The sequence below is a fragment of the Osmerus eperlanus genome, chromosome 11, assembly GCF_963692335.1.
Source record: "Osmerus eperlanus chromosome 11, fOsmEpe2.1, whole genome shotgun sequence".
NCBI lineage: Eukaryota > Metazoa > Chordata > Actinopteri > Osmeriformes > Osmeridae > Osmerus > Osmerus eperlanus.
The window spans coordinates 5,326,385-5,347,768 of NC_085028.1; the positions used below are offsets into that span (position 1 = coordinate 5,326,385).

Sequence of the window (21,384 nt, forward strand, 5' to 3'; positions counted from 1 at the left end):
CTGCTCAGACTGGAAATATTGGGCTTGCTACCGCCCTCTTCAGGTTTCTTGTACCTACGCACAGGCGGAGCTACGTCGTCCACACCATTGGAATTCACGGTCTGTTTTCTATAGACTGCAAAAGAGAGGCAAGCGGCGACGCCAAGCAGATGTGATTTGGACTACAGAGACGAACAAGCCATTGTGGAGACGGAAATCTGTGATTCTAACATGTGGCAGCCCGCGACAGAGCGATTGCAGGTATGAATTTATCCCCACCATGCACAGCTGTGTATGCCAGGTTTTGCGCTCGATCCATCGTGCTGAAGCTGGGTGGACGCTATGCATGGTCAATGAGCTTGAAAGCGTTATGTACATCTAGCAGCTGAATACAGAAGTTCTGTATTGATATGGTCAACATTGATCAGTTCTTAGCCTAAATTTAAGCCACATTTGATCATAGAGTTTATAGTTGTAGTAATTAGTACCGAAACAATAAGGATTGTTGCAGGATTTCGATCCCAGCGTCCCATGTTACCTTCTGTCTGCTGATTCCAGGACCCCTCCCTCCCACGACAATGCCCATTACCCAACCAGTGCAACGTTGTACACTGTTTCATAAGTTACCCGTTAGGCAAATGTAGGTGTCAGTTTAATACTGCCTGAGACGCCAGCTGCATGGTCTCCAGTTATCATATTCTTCGAAGACGCTCACATGTGTAAATAGCATGATGGACAGTATGGTAGTCCATATTATTCGCTCAAAATGAAGGCATATTTTCTGTTATTTTCACATGTATTCACACATTCACATGTAGTTTGTGCATTCCGGGGCTCTTATTTACCCAAGTGTGTCAACATGAAAATAGACCCATGACCCCAAAAAAAACACCCTGGAACTGCACCACATGCTTAAAAATAACTTGATAATTAAATTATTTGACCTCTTTGGCAATAGTGAAAACTCATTTTTATTAATGACACGTATTTTGATCTCCAGGGGCGAGGGGGAAGCCGTCCACCGAGGCTGGCTTTACGTCTCCTCTCGCGTAATGGTCTCCAGATGTGGGGTAGACCGCTTGCCAAAGGGACTTGCACAATACCTCTCACTGAGCACTGGTTCAGGCATCAGGAAGATATCATCGTATTATACACTATGCTTGGGTCTTTTGTTATTTGTAGGCCCTACATATTTAGCATACCTTGAAATACAGTTCATTTGAGATGAGATCTGTAATCTCAATTCCGCAAAAACACTTTCACAAAGACTTTCCAGAATAACTCAGTTTACATATCTTGGTCAACTTGACCACCCTGCCCAATGAGCAACGACAGTTGTTTTGTCTGTGGGTTAAAAAAAGGCAACACTGTCTATAGTCTGCCTCAACAGTAAGTTTAGCATGTGGTTCCTAATTCTAGTTCTAATTCTGGTCTTCACACAGAAGAGTAATGTTGTGTGTTCTGTAGGAGGGTCTGCCCTCTGGCTTCAGTTCTTGTCCCTGTGAACAGTTCTATCCCCTGGGGGAAAAAAGGTACAGTTCACAGAGAGAGCCATTTATCACATGCTAATAGAGTTGTTCCAGCTCACTGTGCAGTAATGCCCCATGTCACATGACCTGCATGGTTTGGATGCTTGTGTCTACCCCATAACTTTCTTATCTTCAGCTGGATCACTGTGGACCCAGAAATCCCAAACTAGGGTCAATTTAAACACTGGGGCTAACATAACACTGTAAATGGCTCCTTCGGTACTGTGACATTCTGTACCGTAACAATGGGGATTAGCTGTCACTTGCTGCCCTGTAACCATGGCAATAATGAGTGTTGCATCTTCTTGACTGTAGTGTTATCTTGAACCTTGATTGTGCAATGTGACATTTTTTGAGTTCTTCCCTGTTTAAGATGTGTTTACTGTAGGTTGTTTTTGCGCCGTTACCATGGTATCCTTCTTGTTCTCTCCTCTGTTGCTATGGGAACACAGGATGTCTTGCTGCATTTTAATCTAATGTTGAAGTAGGAAGAGAAGAGAAATGGGAAGTTGTAAACACAGGTGCCTACAAAGGGTGGCATGACGACTGCTATATGGCTGACGGTAGCCAAGAGGGGTTTGACTGAAGTTAGCATCTTATAGCCTACCTTGCATGCATCTTATAGCCTACCTTGCATGCATCTTATAGCCTACCTTGCATGCATCTTCTAGACTACCTTGCATGCTGTGGTTTTCTTACCAATGCCTATTTTAAGATGGTGTTTAAGAAGAACCACTAGTGTTGCAACAACTGGATGTGGGATGCAGTATTGTTCTGTTCCCAGACCACAGCTGTAGAATCAGCTCTTTTGTAACTGCTTCTTCCTCCTAGCATCAGGCAGGGTTTATTTTCACCATTCACGCAATTCAGCTGACAGACACGCACTTCCTTTTATGACAATGTTCCCCTTAGACAGTTTCTCAGCATTCTCAAACTTGTCGTTCTGTGTACTTTAGTACCAGATAGCTAAGTAAACAAAGAGTGGTTCCTGACTGCAGAACTGCCAGCCTGCTAGAGGATACACACGGCCAGAAACCTCTGGGTCTGTCTGGGGTTGTGGTGGCCCGTGGCTCTGTTCATCAAAGGCCTCCTGGAACCCTTGGGAAGAACTAGCTAGCAGCTCCATGTGGATTCTTCTGTATGCACAATACTGTATTTTTGCATGCAACATTCTCTCTCCCCCCCCCCCCCCTCTCTCTCCCCCCCCCCCCCCCCCAATTGAGTTAATCCTGAATCTTTCTGAATGCACAGCACCAACCCTATCACCACCAAACAGGGCTCAGGACCTCCCACAGAACTCTGTAGATTCGGGTTCCACTTGTAAATTGTCCCTGCATCGGAAGATGAGCCCGTTAACACACACAGGCCGTCAGGACCAGTGTGTCGTGGCTGGATCGTACCATGTAGGGCTTCAGGGGGGTCTGAGCTGTAGTTGTGGAGCCAACCAGTCGCACAGTGTGCCTGCTACCTTTTAGCAATGGCCCAGACTGTGTGTCTAATGACTCGGTCAGACCCCAGATGGAGCCAAAATGTGTGTGTGTGTGTGTCGGTGTATACGTGTGTGGGTCTGAACAAAAATCTTAGGAGCTGCCGGCTAGATAGGGGCTGAGAACATTCTGTGACCAGGCTGTCGAAGATGACCCACTGTCTCGCCAGATGTAGGGTCTTCCTCCACCAACACGCCAGCTAGCACACATCTGGATATGTGCAGACTCACCCTTTCATCTAAGTGTGTGTGTGTGTGGGGGGGGGGTCACTGATTTCTTTAGGGGCTTGCATGTTTCAATCTAATACGCTGGGGGGGAATTCAGTTTGTGGATGGGGCAGACTGCAGTGTGATGTGTTAGTGTGGTTAAACCCCAAGTGTAGTGTTAACGTCCAATCTGTGCTCTGTTAAGACTCCTTACTGCTGGAGGCTTTAGGCTTGCAACATATTTTAGTTTAATTCAGTATTCATTTTGGCAACTATTTCAAATTACGTCTTTTGACAAACCTGCTTATTAGTCTAGCCTAACCCAACCAAATAGCAATCTTTGGACAAGCGGCAGGTGCTATAGCTAACTGTACAGTACATAAGCTAATTAGCTATAGCATTTTAGAAATCAATTATTTAAATGAACAAATAAACATACCAAGAGGTAGACTGTGAGCCTTCAGATGTATGTTTCTTAATTTGTTTTTAAAATAGTTTTTTTATGACTTTGTGAAAGCAACAACTAATGCATAACTGGGACTTATAGGAAAATTAAGAAAATATATAATATCTTCCTAATAAAGGGCTGTTGCTTTGGAAAAAGCATGTCAGGACGTCGATGAATGATCTAAATGACTGACTGTCCAGGGCATAGTGTGTCATGTAGCACAGCTGTGTGGCACAGCAAGAATGTCCTGAGTTCGATTCCTGCATGGGGCAATGTTCGGTGCTCAAGTGGGCTCTTCCGGGCCTTTCTGTGTGGAAATGGCAGATTCTCCCTGTGCTCACTTGAGTTCCCTACAACAACATGCAGAACAGTTCGTTCTCCTGCCTATGTCTGAGCACATGGCCTTGGGCCCCGGGTGCCCACTGCTTCTGGTCCCCCTTGAGGACAGAACAGCAGGATGGGGAAAAGGCAGAGGAACATTCCTCTAGGTGGACGGTCTGGAATGCGTGTGCTTGTTCTTCCGCTCCCTGCACACACGCGTGTGTGTGTGTGTGCGTGCCACAATTTGTGAGATTAACAAAGGTTTCATCTTTCTGCTGTTAATGAACAGCATCTTGCTGTGAAAATAAAAATCTGAAATCACTCAGTCCTTTTGAGTTCCCCCAACATCCCCCACCCCAAGCCCTCACCTCTGTTGGTTAAGAATTTTCCTCGCCAGGGGTTAGTTAGAAATAGAAGTCATAACAACAGTAACTTGATGAGACTGTTTCTTATGCCAAAGAAATAAAAACTTAAATACAGTAAAAATATTATGAATAGAATTCCTGTGTTATTCTGTTGAGCCTAGGCGAGCCCCCCCCTCACCTCCCCACTCTCCGGGAGGGGGTCTGAGCCCCCCCCCTGACCACAGGAATGTGGGCCGCTGTCAGGAAGCCGTAAAGTGCTGACGCGGAGGTCAGTGAGCGTTTACACACGTGGCTTTAGTTTCACAACTTCCCTTTCTTCTCCCCTCTTCTCCATCTCTTCTCACTTCTTTCTTCTTGTTTCTCCGTCTGCTCTCTTCCCATCTATCCCAGTTTGTGAGAACACCATTCAACCACAAATGTACATTCCTTTGTTTAGGGCGTCATCGGTTCTCCCCTCTTCAGAAGTTCAAACCACAGATATCCAGGAAAGGTTCTGGGGTTTACAGCTTCAGTTAGTTTGTGTTGTCTCGTGGGCATTAAGAGTAGTGCTGCTGAGTCACAACAGAATACTGTTTTGGTGAGGTGGAGTCACCAGGGTGGAGTTCCTAGTGGTGAAAGAACTGGAGGTGAACCGGATGTGGTGGCGCTCCCAGAGCAGCGCAGGCCGGGTCAGTGTCAGACATGGAGGCGTGGTCAGCATGGCACAGGGAGGAGCACCTTTCATCATAGCTGAGCTCACCTGTCAGGATGTGATGGATTAGTGATAATGCAAGTCACTCTCAGAATCCAATGATTACTTCAAAACAGTTTTGCTGTCTCTGGCTGCCATAGATACTGTATGTGGTGATTCATATTCAAGAACCTAAAACATTGGCACCCAAGACAGACTTACAAAATACAATTCTGAAGCTGAAGGATGAAAAGATGATTCTGAAAAATGTGATATAAAATGTGATGCCTCAGTTCATGATCCTTTTCCAGACCCTCATGTCATTACCTTCAGAAATGTGTGGGTCTAAGTTACTCAATAACTATACCTTCTTGCAACTTCCTAAGAAGCCCTGGAAAAGTGTGTGGTTCTGGCTTTGCCTTTGACAGTGTGCGTCTTTTTATTTTTATAGAACATGCCTTGAAATAAAGGCATTTTATTATTATTATCATTAATATTATTCATATGTATATTTTATAATAAATAAATAAACATCTAGATCCCCAATCAACACGTCCTATTCAACTTTTTGTGTGAGTACCACGGTATGTTTGGGCATGCTGTGTATAGAGCCTGTCAGACTGCTGGCTGCACCAATATGCCGAGCAGATGGAGAAGGTTCTCTCTGCGTGTGAAGACTCCGTCAAAACAGGAGATGAGGGCCTGGCCGCCAGCCTCGGCCCAGACTGGGATCTGCAGCCGTGGTTTCGTGAGGCCGAGCAGAACCACATGTTCTCTCTGGGCCTCCGAGGTGGTGCTGAGGAATTTCTGGGTTTCCTTGAAATAGCCAAGACGAAACCGAGCAGCTAATGAAATCATGAGTCTCACAACCTCTGCAAGGCAGAACCGTCGGTGATAGTTTTTTAGTCTCAGCCGAGCCGGGGCCTCAGACTTGGTGCTGACCTACACATGACGGATGCAGTCCCGCCTTTTCCTTGGGTTGTAACATAATTAAGAACTAATTGGATTATGCTCATGTAAAGTCCTCCTGGGTAGCAGAATAGGCATTTTTAATATGGAATCTAAATGTAGTTCGGTTACACTTTATTTTGAGTCCCCTGTAGACCATCTGTAGCCGCTCTAACCATCAGTGTCAACTACAGCTCTGATGATACGCAATGGAATTAATTTGCCATTTGCCCACTGCATTGTTGAAATTGTGTGGGCAAATAGGGCTCTTAATCTGTATGACTAACCACCCCCCCCCCTCCCCAGTTGAGCAGAATTGTCATCATCCAGAAAGGTGTATCAGTATCAGGAAAACGTTGATGTTTACAGTAAAAGCAGTTTTGTGGGGTTTATGGACTCCTATCCTATAGATATAGTAGCCTAATATAGAATGTGTCACACCCTGTTCCCATGTTTTCAGTACATTTAACTAAAAACTCATACTCATGAATAAATCCGCTGTGGATTTGTCTCAATGTTCCATGCATGTCATTAATAGTGTATGAACAGGCCACACAGAGCCCACCAGCCAGAGTTGACTCTCCTCTCCTCTCCTCAGCACTTCCAGACCATGCTGAAGACCAAGCTCAACGTGTTGACTCTGAGGAAGGAGCCGTTGCCCACGGTGATATTCCACGAGCCAGAGGCAATAGAGCTGTGTTCCACCACCCCACTCATGAAGAACCGGACACACGCCGGCTACAAGGTACAGAATCACACATACAGTACCACCCAGAGTACAAGGTACAGAACCATGCAGTACCACCCAGAGTACAATGTACAGAACCATGCAGTACCACCCAGAGTACAAGGTACAGAACCATGCAGTACCACCCAGAGTACAAGGTACAGAACCATACAGTACCACCCAGAGTTCACCCTGTGGAAGGTGATCTGGAACAGGAGAGAGATTAGCCACATGCTTTACTTTTGTAACTGGAGCCATTTTGTTCCTGGCTATACTAGGCTGTACAATAAGCTTGTTTGAACATCATATGCAGTGTTTCCCCTAGGTTTACAGTTTTGGGGGGGGGGGGGGCGACCATGTAGAGACATGGTTAGCTGAACATGTAGAGACAGAAATGACATGCCGTCGTGTAAATAAGATAAATAACAGAAGGCAATTTAGTTTGTTTAATAAAAGAGCAAGCTATAGACCTGTTTTATAGGAATGATAACCTTAAATGACTTATTTTGTGATCTGGCGCTATATAAAAAAATAAATAATTATATATAGAATTCTTTAAAATTATATATATATTTTTATTTTATTTATTTTTTTAATTAACTTGACCTTCCAGGGGGGGCGGGGGTGCCATTGGGGGGGCGGGGCGCCCCACTAATATAACGGTAGGGGAAACACTGATATGACTCTTAGATCCCTGGCTTGCAGAGTGTTATCGTGTGTGTGTGTGTGTTTGTTTGTGTGTGCGTGTGTTTGTGCGTGCCCCGTGTGTTTGTTTTCCTCTCTGGTTCTGATATCTGTCTAATTTAGTTGTTTATCCTCTGAGCTGTCTGACTCACAGTATGCTCTCTGTGTTAAAACTCAAACAAACATGCCTACGGACTAAAATAGCAAGAGAAACTCATGCTATTATTACACTATTAACACTTCTGTGTGTGTATTTATACATGCCTCTGTGTATGGGAGCCAGAAGGTTAAAATGCCACAAAACCATGTAGTAGAAAGTTAGTACATTATTTGGTAATTTGGAATCAATTCATTCTAAATAGAGCTTCTGAACCACGTGTCTACACGGTCTCAAATTTATACGTTTTTTCTTATGGGTACCTGTGTACATGTATATTAAATAACCCAAATAAATGGTCTACTTTGTGACTTGGGCAGTTTGCTTTTTCGCCAATAAAATACATGTAGTTTAGGATTCCATGCGTGTTTCTGGGTTTAGTCATGTATTTCATTCATCATAACATTTTTATATTCATTTTACTGGTGATGACATGAATCAAATGCATTCCCTTTTCATCCCATGACCATCACAAGCGGATCCATGGATCTACCTACAGAGATGTGACACAAGGTGCTTAAGATGCCTCGTACAGAATAGTGGCAAAGTTGGAATTAATAGATGAAGAATAGAAGCCAAACTATAGAATGATATACCCGTCCTTCACGAGGAGGAGCATGCATATAGAGCTTTATATTCAGAATGATCTTTAAACTCATCATGGAAGGAAGATGAAACTGCATGTAAACACGGTGCACAGGGCAGCATGCAGTGGAGGTGAACCGGAGGAGTGTGTGCGGGATGTCTCATAACAGCAGACACAACGTGTTGGATATGTTGCTCTGGAATGCCCATACACACATGGAACCTTGTGGCGAAATGTTTTTTATTTTTTATTGAGCGTTTTTGTTTTCAATATCAACCGACTATTTGGAAGTGTTTTAGTAGGTAATGGATGCTTCTGTTTTGATCAGGGTAGTAGCACAGAGCATGTGACCGTCTAACGAGGAGAACAGAAGTCCCATCTGGAAGGTGACAGGAGCAGCAGTTCCAGCACACCTGCGAAATTGTCCTGAAACCCAATCAGCCTGTCTTTATGAGTCACTGGCAGAAGTGGAGGAGCTTGTGGACTGGCTGGGCGGGGGAGAGGAGACTGAACTGTTCTTTGAGCTCTCTGAGCTGGTGTAGGAAAGCAGAAGACAGGCTGCGCTGGGTTTGGCTGCAGCGGGAGAGGAGACTGGATTGTGGGCTGGCGGAGCAGGGCTAGAGGAAAGGACTGCTCTGGCTGGTCGGGGGGAGAGGCTGAGAGGAAGAGACTGAAATGTGGTCTGGGGAGACAGGCATACTATGGGTGTAGGTACATATGCTGGTATTACTCCAAACTGCTGTGGGGAGGTGTTGTTGTGGCTCCCTGTCCATTGTGAATTGCTCAATCTGCACACACCCCACACCCTGCCTCTCCTCCCCAACCACCTCAGGCACCTTCTTCAAAGTAACCAGGAGAGATCTTAGCTACGTTGCCATGGATACCACTACATCTATTTATCGAGTCTTTGGGCTAAAAAGAAGAGGGTTTTCCCCCCCTTACTCACTCTCTCTCTCTGCTTCTCCAGCCTTCCATTTTCTGTAGCAATTTCCAGAGCAGCAGAAATAAGACTTATATTGGGGGTTGGGGATTTGAATATTTACAGCTCAATTAGTGGAGTGTGTGTGTGGGTGGGTGGGTGGGTAGGTGGGTGGGTACAGAATGTGTGTTTTATCTTCTCTCTGCTAGGAGAGTTGGCCAAGCCTGAGGCTGCTAGGCAGCAGTTGTGCGAGTGCCTGTATCAGGTCTCCCTCTGCACTGGCACAACTGGACAAGTCTTATATATATTCCTGGTGCTCACATCGAGTGGTGGGGAATGGAGAGTAATGGATTGTATGCTTTTGTATCCTGGTTCCCTCAGCCCCCCCCCTCCCAAACACACACATACACACTCCCTGATCTATAAGCTACTCTGGCAAAGCACACTGAGATGAGAGGCCACCTCTCCCCACCCTTCTGTCAGAGCATGCTTTGTACCCTGGAGCCCACAGACCTAGTTTCACCCTGGGGCCAAGAGAGAACCTTGCATTATCCAACTGCCTGCTTGTGAGTGAACGGGACCCCAGTCAGTCACCTCAATGTGGAACGGCTACATGTGTGCATTGCTGTGATCTTTAGGGGAAAGCCATGCCGCCATGCAGTGTTCTGTGAGTAATTATTCAGTCCTCCTCCAGCCCTTTAATTCCCATTAGCTTTTTCCAGGTCTGATAAAGAACACTGTCTACCAGCACAAAGAAACTATAAACACCCCATGTGAAATAGAGGTGTGTGTGTTCTTGTTTAACTACCCTTGTGGGGACCAAATACCCTAATATAGTGAAACGTTAAACATCTGACCTTGCGGGGCCCTTTTGACCCCATACCTTCAAATGCTTTTTCAGGGGGGTTTAGGGGTTTTGTGTTAAGGTTCAAATTAGGGTTTAAATTAGGGTTAGGGAACATGAAGGGTTAGTGGTTATAGATAACAACACATTTTTGAATGGAAGTTAATGTTCGGCCCCCACTAAGATAGATAAACCAAGCTGAGTGTGTGTGTGCATTTGTGTTGGTAGTGTTAACAGGGGCTGATCCCCATAGGGGAGATAATGGCCTGAGCTCTGTTCTGCATCTCTGTGATTATATAATGACCCGCCAGAGAGCAGCGAGTGGCACAATGTTACCATAGTGACCGAGTGTGGAGGTCAAGATGGCGGCTGCTGCAGGGAGCCGGGCGCTCTGGTGCCGTCTCTGCTTCTCAGCGTCAGCTTCAGCCGCTGTGCTCAGACTGACGTCAGCTTCAGCCGCTGTGCTCAGACTGACGTCAGCTTCAGCCGCTGTGCTCAGACTGACGTCAGCTTCAGCCGCTGTGCTCAGACTGACGTCAGCTTCAGCCGCTGTGCTCAGACTGACGTCAGCTTCAGCCGCTGTGCTCAGACTGACGTCAGCTTCAGCCGCTGTGCTCAGACTGACGTCAGCTTCAGCCGCTGTGCTCAGACTGACGTCAGCTTCACCGGCTGTGCTCAGACTGACGTCAGCTTCACCGGCTGTGCTCAGTCTGACGTCAGCTTCAGCCGCTGTGCTCAGTCTGACGTCAGCTTCAGCCGCTGTGCTCAGTCTGACGTCAGCTTCAGCCGCTGTGCTCAGTCTGACGTCAGCTTCAGCCGCTGTGCTCAGTCTGACGTCAGCTTCACCAGCTTCAGCAGCTGGGAGAGACGCTCCCACCATGTTTGTCTAATCTCTCTTCCACTGGACATTGAACTCTGGCTCCACTTGAACTTGCTCATTATTGTGCGCCAGGGTACAGTTAGTCTTTTGTCATATGACACAGATTTCCACGCATAATTGACATTTCTAGACTTTTTCCAATAGTGTAGACATCATTTTAAAAAGAAACAATATAAACTTTGAGCACTGTAAACAATGCACATATGTTTGAAATCCCACAATGTGATAGTCAACCCCTAAGATAGAAGCTTTCATTTAAAGTGCTGATTCAACATAAATAGAAGTGTTGGAGATAGAACATAACCTTGATTTACACCAAATTGTTGGGAAAACTGACATAAGACATAATAAGACTTCCTATTAATACCAGAATCGAACAACCTTCATGAAGTATTTATTCTCTTAATCTCTACTGAGGCTTTTAATGAATTACCAAACAACTTTGAGAACCCAACCTGAGTTGGTCTTAAAGGATTTAACCCAATTATTTTTGTATCCAACTAGATTACGTGAGAATTATTCATTGTATCATGTCCAGTCTTCCCTTTGTTCATGGGTCTTCTAGATGTTTCAAAAGTAACCTTCCCTGGAGTCTTGTATCTCCAGATTTGACAGGACATTCTCAGACAGGCCTTGGGGTTGAAGGTATGATTCTGTTGTTTTGGAGAACAGTGATATCATAACCATCTGGACAAGCCTCCAGTCCCTCTCGGTCCCACAGATGCTGGAGCCTGTCGGAGACAGGACTCTCTGGTGACAGGGTGAGGGTAACATTGAGACAGGACTCTCTGGTGACAGGGTGAGGGTAACATTGAGACAGGACTCTCTGGTGACAGGGTGAGGGTAACATTGAGACAGGACTCTCTGGTGACAGGGTGAGGGTAACATTGAGACAGGACTCTCTGGTGACAGGGTGAGGGTAACATTGAGACAGGACTCTCTGGTGACAGGGTGAGGGTAACATTGAGACAGGACTCTCTGGTGACAGGGTGAGGGTAACATTGAGACAGGACTCTCTGGTGACAGGGTGAGGGTAACATTGAGACAGGACTCTCTGGTGACAGGGTGAGGGTAACATTGAGACAGGACTCTCTGGTGACAGGGTGAGGGTAACATTGAGACAGGACTCTCTGGTGACAGGGTGAGGGTAACATTGAGACAGGACTCTCTGGTGACAGGGTGAGGGTAACATTGAGACAGGACTCTCTGGTGACAGGGTGAGGGTAACATTGAGACAGGACTCTCTGGTGACAGGGTGAGGGTAACATTGAGACAGGACTCTCTGGTGACAGGGTGAGGGTAACATTGAGACAGGACTCTCTGGTGACAGGGTGAGGGTAACATTGAGACAGGACTCTCTGGTGACAGGGTGAGGGTAACATTGAGACAGGACTCTCTGGTGACAGGGTGAGGGTAACATTGAGACAGGACTCTCTGGTGACAGGGTGAGGGTAACATTGAGACAGGACTCTCTGGTGACAGGGTGAGGGTAACATTGAGACAGGACTCTCTGGTGACAGGGTGAGGGTAACATTGAGACAGGACTCTCTGGTGACAGGGTGAGGGTAACATTGAGACAGGACTCTCTGGTGACAGGGTGAGGGTAACATTGAGACAGGACTCTCTGGTGACAGGGTGAGGGTAACATTGAGACAGGACTCTCTGGTGACAGGGTGAGGGTAACATTGAGACAGGACTCTCTGGTGACAGGGTGAGGGTAACATTGAGACAGGACTCTCTGGTGACAGGGTGAGGGTAACATTGAGACAGGACTCTCTGGTGACAGGGTGAGGGTAACATTGAGACAGGACTCTCTGGTGACAGGGTGAGGGTAACATTGAGACAGGACTCTCTGGTGACAGGGTGAGGGTAACATTGAGACAGGACTCTCTGGTGACAGGGTGAGGGTAACATTGAGACAGGACTCTCTGGTGACAGGGTGAGGGTAACATTGAGACAGGACTCTCTGGTGACAGGGTGAGGGTAACATTGAGACAGGACTCTCTGGTGACAGGGTGAGGGTAACATTGAGACAGGACTCTCTGGTGACAGGGTGAGGGTAACATTGAGACAGGACTCTCTGGTGACAGGGTGAGGGTAACATTGAGACAGGACTCTCTGGTGACAGGGTGAGGGTAACATTGAGACAGGACTCTCTGGTGACAGGGTGAGGGTAACATTGAGACAGGACTCTCTGGTGACAGGGTGAGGGTAACATTGAGACAGGACTCTCTGGTGACAGGGTGAGGGTAACATTGAGACAGGACTCTCTGGTGACAGGGTGAGGGTAACATTGAGACAGGACTCTCTGGTGACAGGGTGAGGGTAACATTGAGACAGGACTCTCTGGTGACAGGGTGAGGGTAACATTGAGACAGGACTCTCTGGTGACAGGGTGAGGGTAACATTGAGACAGGACTCTCTGGTGACAGGGTGAGGGTAACATTGAGACAGGACTCTCTGGTGACAGGGTGAGGGTAACATTGAGACAGGACTCTCTGGTGACAGGGTGAGGGTAACATTTAGTATTCTAACGTGAGGTTTGCTGATTAGAGCGTCTGTTCCTCAATGAGCGTGTGCGTGCGTGTGTGCACGTGTGTGTGCTGGATTGGACAGAGACGAGGCGAAAGCCTGTATTGGGTTAACTCCTCGCTTCTGCACTGATGTGCATCTACAAGCAGGACTTCCCTCTGACTGGCTGTCTTTGATAGGAAGTCCACTTGGGGCTGCCTTCAACACCTTTCTTTCTGTGCTGCGCTTCTCTTCCATTTTCTGTTTCTCTCTTACTCTCTTTTTTGTTCTTTCTGTTTTCCGAAGTTTCACATTACCGAAACAAAACACAACGAAAGTCCCATCAATTTAGTTATATTCTATAGGATGTTTTTGGGTGCTGTGCTATTCTTTCGTTAATATGTCTATCTCTCTTTTCTTATAACGGTCTCTGCATGTTTTGTTCATTACAAGTGGGGGTGTCTAGGAGTTGTGTGTGTGGTCGTTTGGCAACGAGTTATTGGCTCCAAACTGCCTTTGTGGTTGTGTGTGTTCTCATGACAAATGCAGAGATAAGATTCTTTGTCAACATGGGGGATGGACATTTCAACATTGAAGGTTATTCTCACAGAAAGCTATATGTGTGTCTTTGTCAAAAGCTATGAATGTTTTTTGCAGCAAGAAACGTGTGTTTGTGCAAGAATCTCCGTGTGTGCTTGTGTTGGAGCGGGACACATGCTACAGGGGGATGTGCTGAAAGACAATTCCCCATGTTCCTAGTGCTTACAATTGTACCCACACATGTTAGTGTTTAACCATGCTCGCTGAGCTGTGCCTGTTTGTTTTCTAGTGAACTCCTACGGCCTTGTGCCTGTTCGCTGTGCATTTGCACTGTACCTGTGCTCTCCCCCCCTATGTGCTGAGGCCGGGGAGAGATGCCTCTAATGGATCCACCACAAAGTCTTGGAGGAATTTGACCACGTCAGTGTCTGTCTGCACTGTAAATGTGTCTCTGTCTGGATGATAGAGGAGGTGATGAGAGGGGACTCTTCCTTACCTTTGCTGCTGTTTGCTGTTTGCCTGTTAAATTCTCCCTCCAGAACTGGCTCACTGCAGCCTGGGAACCAGATCAATCTGCCAGCTCATGTTTATTTTTCTCTGGCAGATATGTCTGGCCACCCTCCCATTCAAACAGATTTCCCTCCAGCATGGAAAGTGCCGGGCCAATCACAACCGTTTATCTAACATGAGGCGGGTGTAATACGATGGCTGTACAGAGGAGCGCTGTTGAGGTATTTTATAAACAACCAAGATGACGTTTCGTTGCTGTAATTGGTTGTATCTATCCAGTTACGACCAGAGGCATTTTGGTCTGTGCCTGTTGATAACGCCCCTTGGAAATTGAAAACAAACTGAGAGGATCTCACACAAGCAAATTGGTTTGGCGACACCAAGCTAGGCATGCTGTACTGTGTGTGTGTGTGTGTGTGTGTGTGTGTGTGTGAGAGAGAGAGAGAGCAGCCCTTATTTATTTAAAACTTGAGAAAGTGAGGGGAAGGGGGGAAGGGTGGTGGTTAGAAAGAGAATGAGAAAGATCAAATGTAAATGGAGGCTGAGTATCTCTCCATCTGCTCTAGCCATACCCGTTCCCAGAAGACAAAGTCAATCTTCCGCTCTCTCTTTCTCTCTCCCTCTCCCTCTCCCTCTCTTTCTCTCTCTCTCTCTCTCCCCCTCTCCCTCTCCGTCTGTCTCAAACAACTCCCAGCAGGATGAATACCAACCGTTACGTTTGACAACACAGACTTTGTTAAGTACCAGAATGTCCCAGATCAGTCGACAAAATAGATTGCAAACACCACATGATAGGGACTGACACCTTTTTTGCTGCATGTGTGAAGCTATACTTACCCTGCTGGACAGAACCCCTCTGTGCCCTCATGACCTCACTGTAGCATGACAGGAGCCTGTCTGTTGGTTTAAGCATTTGAAAACACACACATATGCATGTATAACTCACACATGAACACACACTGCTCTCCTCAGAAAGCTTGGAGTCAGAGTTGTTCTGTGTTGTGAGAAATAGCACTTTGACGCAGTGATTGCTGGCCCCAACCCCTCAGGCATCCAGAGCACACATGTTTAGTCTGTGCGAGGTCGCAAAGTCTAAAGCAAACTGCTGTCAATGACAGGCTTTGAGGATGGAAATACTGTGCGGGACCGGAGGAGTGAGGGAGTCTGTGGAGGACCAGGGATCGCAGAGAACCACAGAGCAAGAAAAGCAGCCTCTGTTCCTCTTGCTAAACTCCAAACACCTCCCCAGGTGCCGTGTGTGTTTGTGTGTCTAGAGGGCCAAGGTCTCGCTGGTCACAGGAGGTCTCTAGAATTCCAGTTGTCCTCTCCAAATTCGACCTCCTGCCAAAGCCTCCCTTTTTTGTGCACAGACCTTAGCCTGATACCTCTTTCACCCCAATACTAGGAAGCATTTTGGATTGCGTATTAGCTAAGATATACCAGTGAAGTATTCATTATTATCGTACAAAAAGTAAACTATTGTTCATGGTAATCTAGACTCGAAAAACTGGGAACATCTCAATGAAAACACAAACACAGACTACTCCTGTAGAAATAGGGGGAGGGGGGGTCATGCCCACACACAGAGAATGACAAGAAAACACCAAGTGAGGCAGGTAACACACTAGGGAAACACAAGGGGAAACACCAGGGTCACTGGGGCATGGCCGTGACAAGCATTGGAAGTTGAGGATGATGGCTCTGGTAACTCTGTGGTCTTTTGATGAAAAACCATGCATGAGGATGCAGTTGGTTTTCTGTCATTGCTATACTCTCTCTTGTCACTCTGTCCCCTTGTTCTTTTTGTTTGTTTTGGACTTTGTTGTCCTTCTGCACTACTGGACTCTGTATAGTGTACCCTGGTACTGGGCCATGTCAGACAGGTTCAGGCCTACAGTACAGGTGACATGTGAGTCTGCTCTCTCTGGTGGAGAGTTTCCCCACAGTGCACATGCTGACTGTTTGTTCTCCATGTCTCTCTAGCTCCAGGAAGCCAACGGAATTCACTCAATAAAACCGACTGAAAGAGAAAGAGAGTGTCTTAGATTTAGGCTTTGTTGTCCTTCACGAGACAACGTCTCACGGAGAAGAAGCCTCCCAGGATTTTCTCCTGCTGTCCACGTCTTCGTCCAACTATGTCCCGCAAATACTCTTCCCAGTTGTTTGATAGACTACCAATACTAAATACGAACTGAGTCCTCCCCCGCCCCCTGTAAACATAGACTGGAACAACAAAGAAAACAGACCACTTCACACTCTGCTGACTCCTCCTCTGTCATAAAGTGCACCCTTCGGGAAACACTCACAAGTCAACCTTGACTGGCCTGGCCTCCCTTCCCTACAAACCCTTTACCGCCTTCTCACTCATTCTTCTCTTCTCTTCCCTCCTCCGCTCTCCTCCTTCTCGTCCTCTTCTCTTTCCTCTCCCCCTCTCTGTGCCTCTAGTTGAAAGTATGGCTGTACCTCGCCTGTGTCTGCTGGTATGCAGCGTGTCATTACTATGGTATGCTGCAGTGTTTCATTGCAGCCTCGGCCTCTGCTGTGTAGGAAATAATACACACACAAACACACACACAGCCCCCAGTGTTTACACAACATATCTAGCAGTTTTTGTTTCGTTTTGGTGTCTAAGAGCAAACGTACGGCATTCATTATTGTACGGTCGACTGTAACAGGGCCTAAGAATGTTTGTGTGTTCTCTGTTTGTTCCAGGTGACTTACCTGGGCAAGGTGACCATCTCTGGGACCCAGTTCTTGTCGGGTTGCACAGAACGGGCCGTGGAGGGCCTGTGGGACTGCCAGGCCCGCTCCACAGAGGGCCTCCTCCCTGCCGACTCCCTCTTGGAGATCCGCCCATTCCAGGTACGGCTCCACCACCTGGATGGCCGTGGCGAGGCCTCCATCACCATGGATACCTACCAGGTTGCGCGAATCGCCTACTGCACCGCCGACCACAACGTGAGCCCCAACGTGTTTGCCTGGATCTACCGGGAGATCAACGACGACCTGACCTTCCAGATGGACTGCCACGCGGTGGTGTGCGAGAGCAAGCTGGAGGCCAAGAAGCTGGCCCATTCCATGATGGAGGCCTTCCGCAAGACCTTCCACAGCATGCGCAGCGACGGCCGCATCCACAAGAGCAGCTCCTCCGACGAGTTTGCCGAGGACTCCACCCCGGATGATTCCACCCCGGACGACGGTTGAGCGTTGGGGAGGCTCACCCGGTCCCCGCTAGCGAGGTGCAGCCAGGGGGCGCTCTCTCTCTCTTTCTGGTACCAACACGGAACAACACCATCTTACCTACACAGACCACCGCCAACAACAGGACGACAATTATGTAGTAAAAAAAATATTAAATATATATATATACATAAAGAAATTAGGAGGACAAAGGAGCAACTACAGACCTTATGTGGAAGGGATGTTAAACACTGCCTCTTTGAAAATGGCCCTTGAAAACATATGTCTGGCAACAGATGCACCTACAAACCTGCCTAGAAGAGATTGGATTACAGCTAAGAAAGTTACACCCCATTCTATGCTGCTGTCTGTCTCATTCATTGTGCGTAGGCCCCCAGTGCATGGCACTGTTAAGTGTTGAATATGTTTTTTTTGTGTGTGTTTTTTTAGTTTTTTTTTAAAGAAAGCTTTGACTCAAATTTTGGTGTGTAAACAGCTTGGTGCAGATAGAGCTTGGTTCATGGATATATATGTGCTTTGGCCCCCATATATATCACATTCCGTCCCTATATGAACACACCAAGAGGGTTTTTAGCCACATCTGGCCTATCAGTTATGTGCCACCTCTGTGGCCAGGCTGGTCTCACAAGCCTTTCTCAAATGTGTGTGTGTGTGCAAGTGTGAGTGGGCACGTATGTGCGTGTGCATGCGTGCATGACTGTATGTGTGCACATATCCGTGCATATGTATCAGAGAGGTACAGATGGAACAAGACCTATCATAGCAAAAATAATCCAACTAGAAACTCCTCATGACAGTCAAGTAAGATCCCATTCTGATGCCTTTTGAGGCTTTTAAAGATTGAAAATACTGTGACCAATTGCCAAGTTTGATTTTTAAATGAAAAGTGTATGTTAATATCAGAGACAGAGGCTTGAGGACCACAAACATAGCTGTTCAAGTACACGACTGAAGCCTGGTAGCCTTTTCTGAATAAATGACAGGTCTATCAGGCTTCAGGCTCCAGACACCTTTTTAGAAACTGCAGACTTTTACGTTTCTATACATTTCTGATGGCTCTGCAATGGCAAGGACAGGTTTCTGTCATGGCACCTGAAGATAATGATTCTGCGTTCAGGCTGGGTGAGTGAATCTATGGGCAAATTCAGCCAGCTCCCCTGCCCTGCTGCCTTGGAGGGATCGCAGGGTCGTTCAGGGCCAAATGCTGCCCCCACAAGACCTCCACCCACCTCCTTTTGTATCCCACCGTCCTGAACGGACTGGAGCCTCTCAAAGGGACTGGTCGTGGTCTGGGACTGAGGCAGAATTTAAGATGGCTCCGGTCAGTAGGCTACATATATACAATTTATATAAATATATACATTGTATTTGAAATTCATTCAATAAGCTTATGTAAATACAAATGTATCACTTTCCAAATATTTCAGCATCAATATTGATAGATATTTTAAATAAAACAACAAGAACATCAAACAGAAACAGTGTTTTAAAGCCTACTGTGAATATAGTCCCATAGAACGGGATGTGTGTGTGTGTGTGTGTGTGTTTGTATGTGTGTGTCTGTGTGTAGGTGAATTCCACGCTGCAGGGCGGAAGTGCCAGAATGAGGAGAATGTTTATAAAGCTGTAGATTACTGTGTCATGTCTGTCTTAAGGCTCAGACTTGCTTTAAATGTTTGGAAATGTTACCATGTGTTTTCTATACAGTATTTGCAAAGATAAAGAAACAATCACATATAAACTATTTACCAAGACTTGTGTGATTATTTTGTTTTTTTGGTGACCTCCCTTCTGTCCATCATGCAGAGCCTAAATGCCATTGACGTGTGCATGTTGTGTTTCAGGTTTGAGTTCCTCATTATCGTAGCTCTGTCCAGGTTTAATATAAGCTTTTATTTTTCCATTCCTTGCATTCCACAGGCCCCTGCAAGATATTTTTTCTCCCTACTGTGTTGTTCACTCACTCCTCTCTCACATCAGTGATTTCTGACAGCCATTTTGCCGTTTGATTCCCACATCATTCAGAAGGTGCTCTTTAGCAGGGTGCTGTTGCAATTGGCTATCATTTTGCTTCTCAGAGCTGCAGGGAAGCGAGAGCAAAATGGATGCTGAGAGGAAGGAGGACGTTTCCAGCTGAATGGGAACAGTGCCCCCTTCTGGCAAGTCAGGCTACTCTCCTCAGTGAGAGAACGTCATGTTCTCATTCAGATATTAAGCCCATTGACATAACATTTATAAAGGACAGGCATTCAGAAATGTCCCCCTCACTTCTAAGATCATGGGATATCGGTCTTGCTTTTAGAGCCTTGCAGAAATGGCAGCTTCTGTCAACAATCTGAGAATGCCCTAAGACCATATGTCCATTACAGCCCTCCACCTTTCAAGCCAAACCTCCAGCCCTATCAAAAACCTCCATACTTCCATTCATCGGTCACATGACAGCTGAATAAATCACTCCCAACAGACCCTCTTCAGGGCTGTCACTGCATACATAAACAGCTCACAACAAACAGATGGGAAGACATTTCCAGTCCTTGTAGGAGTCACAGTTTGTGTTCCTCCTTATGTTTCCCATCTCAGTGTTGTTGTCAGGGCTGGCTGTGATGTCTGTGGTCAGTGAACCTCACTCCAGCCAGTGAGTCTTGAAGCTTGGAGAGGGTTCTCCTGTCCTGGGTTTGGCAGCCTGCATCTGACCCAGTTCTGGGAGCACATCACTGCTTGGGGCCTGTGGGGCCCAAATCAAGGCCACCCCACCGGCATGGCCCGTTTCCTCCAACGAGGCGGTGGTGGTCGGCATACAATACCACTCTGTTCCTGTTCCAGATGGCTTCCGCTGGGTCCTCGTTCCCACCTGCCTCCCCTCCCACCCACCACCAGCTCTCTTCAGGTCTGCGAGAAGCCGTGCCAACATGGCTCTCCGATCAGTTCCCCCCCTCGCTTGCCTTTCTTTCCACCCTCTCCCCAATGCTGCCCCCTCCTTTCAGAAGCAAGGGCCTAGGTACCATGGGGAGCCAGGAGGAGGGGGGGGTCGGGGGAGGGGGGGGGGGGGTTATTGAGTACATGTGCGGAGAGAAACACGTGTGAAATGGGACAGGAACTGTACACATTCATTCTCAGGCTGGACGGCAGCAGATGACATCACACGCAAGCCAGGATCTGGGTCGGCATTCATGTGTTCCTTACATAAGTAATGCATGTGGTAACGCTTTCCTGCCAGACGTGTACGCAGAACAGACCATGCATTACTCACCCAGACATTCCCCATCTCCAGTCTCTGCGCTGATCCAGGAAGTCCAGGAAGGCAGGTATTTCATCGAGGAAGAAAAGAGAACGGCTCCAGAGCGGAGGGACAGTGGGGCGAGGGGTTAAGATGAGTGATGTACATCGATTTCCCAGAGTAGAGGTTCCTCCAAGATCAAGCTTGTCCTTTATGGTTTGACCTACAGGACAGATCTACAATCCTCCCTCACAGTTGATTGGCCCATGAAGCCGTCCTATGATTTAGATCCCTGTCATAATGAAACTGCCTGGGTAAGTGGAGGAGTTGTCCCAGGCCTCCTCCACGGCCTCCTCCTCATGTCTGAGCTTCAGCTAAGCTCTTCTCATGCAGGTACATTTTACAGAGAAATCAGATGGTGTTCTCAGGGGAGAGGACTGCCTGGACCCGTCTAGGGAGAACAGCTCGTCCGATCTCAGGAGATTGATTTTCATTCCACACAGGAGGGGTGGGGGTTGGAGAACCAGAAGGTCTGCCCCTGTTACTCTTACTGTGGGCCTAAGGAAGGCTGGGGGGAGAGAGAGAGCGAGAGGAGGCTAGGTCTGGGAACCTTGCCTACGGATTGGCATAGAGCACTGTCACTTCCTGTTGCTGC

The 21,384-nt window shown here is 47.0% G+C and overlaps 1 protein-coding gene across 1 annotated transcript; it reads left to right on the forward strand.

Moving 5' to 3' along the window:
• The first annotated feature begins 84 nt into the window (after positions 1-84).
• pid1 (phosphotyrosine interaction domain containing 1) lies at positions 85-18,872 on the forward strand. The gene is made up of 3 exons (XM_062473335.1): positions 85-240; positions 6,552-6,698; positions 17,024-18,872. The coding sequence occupies exons 1-3, from the start codon at positions 211-213 to the stop codon at positions 17,513-17,515; spliced, it is 669 nt and encodes a 222-aa protein (XP_062329319.1). The 5' UTR covers positions 85-210; the 3' UTR covers positions 17,516-18,872.
• Positions 18,873-21,384: the final 2,512 nt, after the last annotated feature.

Coding starts and splice junctions, on each gene's coding strand:
- pid1 (XM_062473335.1), top strand. CDS start 211: ATGTGGCAGCCCGCGACAGAGCGATTGCAG. Junction 241..6,551: donor CCGCGACAGAGCGATTGCAG/GTATGAATTTAT, acceptor TCCTCTCCTCAG/CACTTCCAGACCATGCTGAA. Junction 6,699..17,023: donor GGACACACGCCGGCTACAAG/GTACAGAATCAC, acceptor TGTTTGTTCCAG/GTGACTTACCTGGGCAAGGT.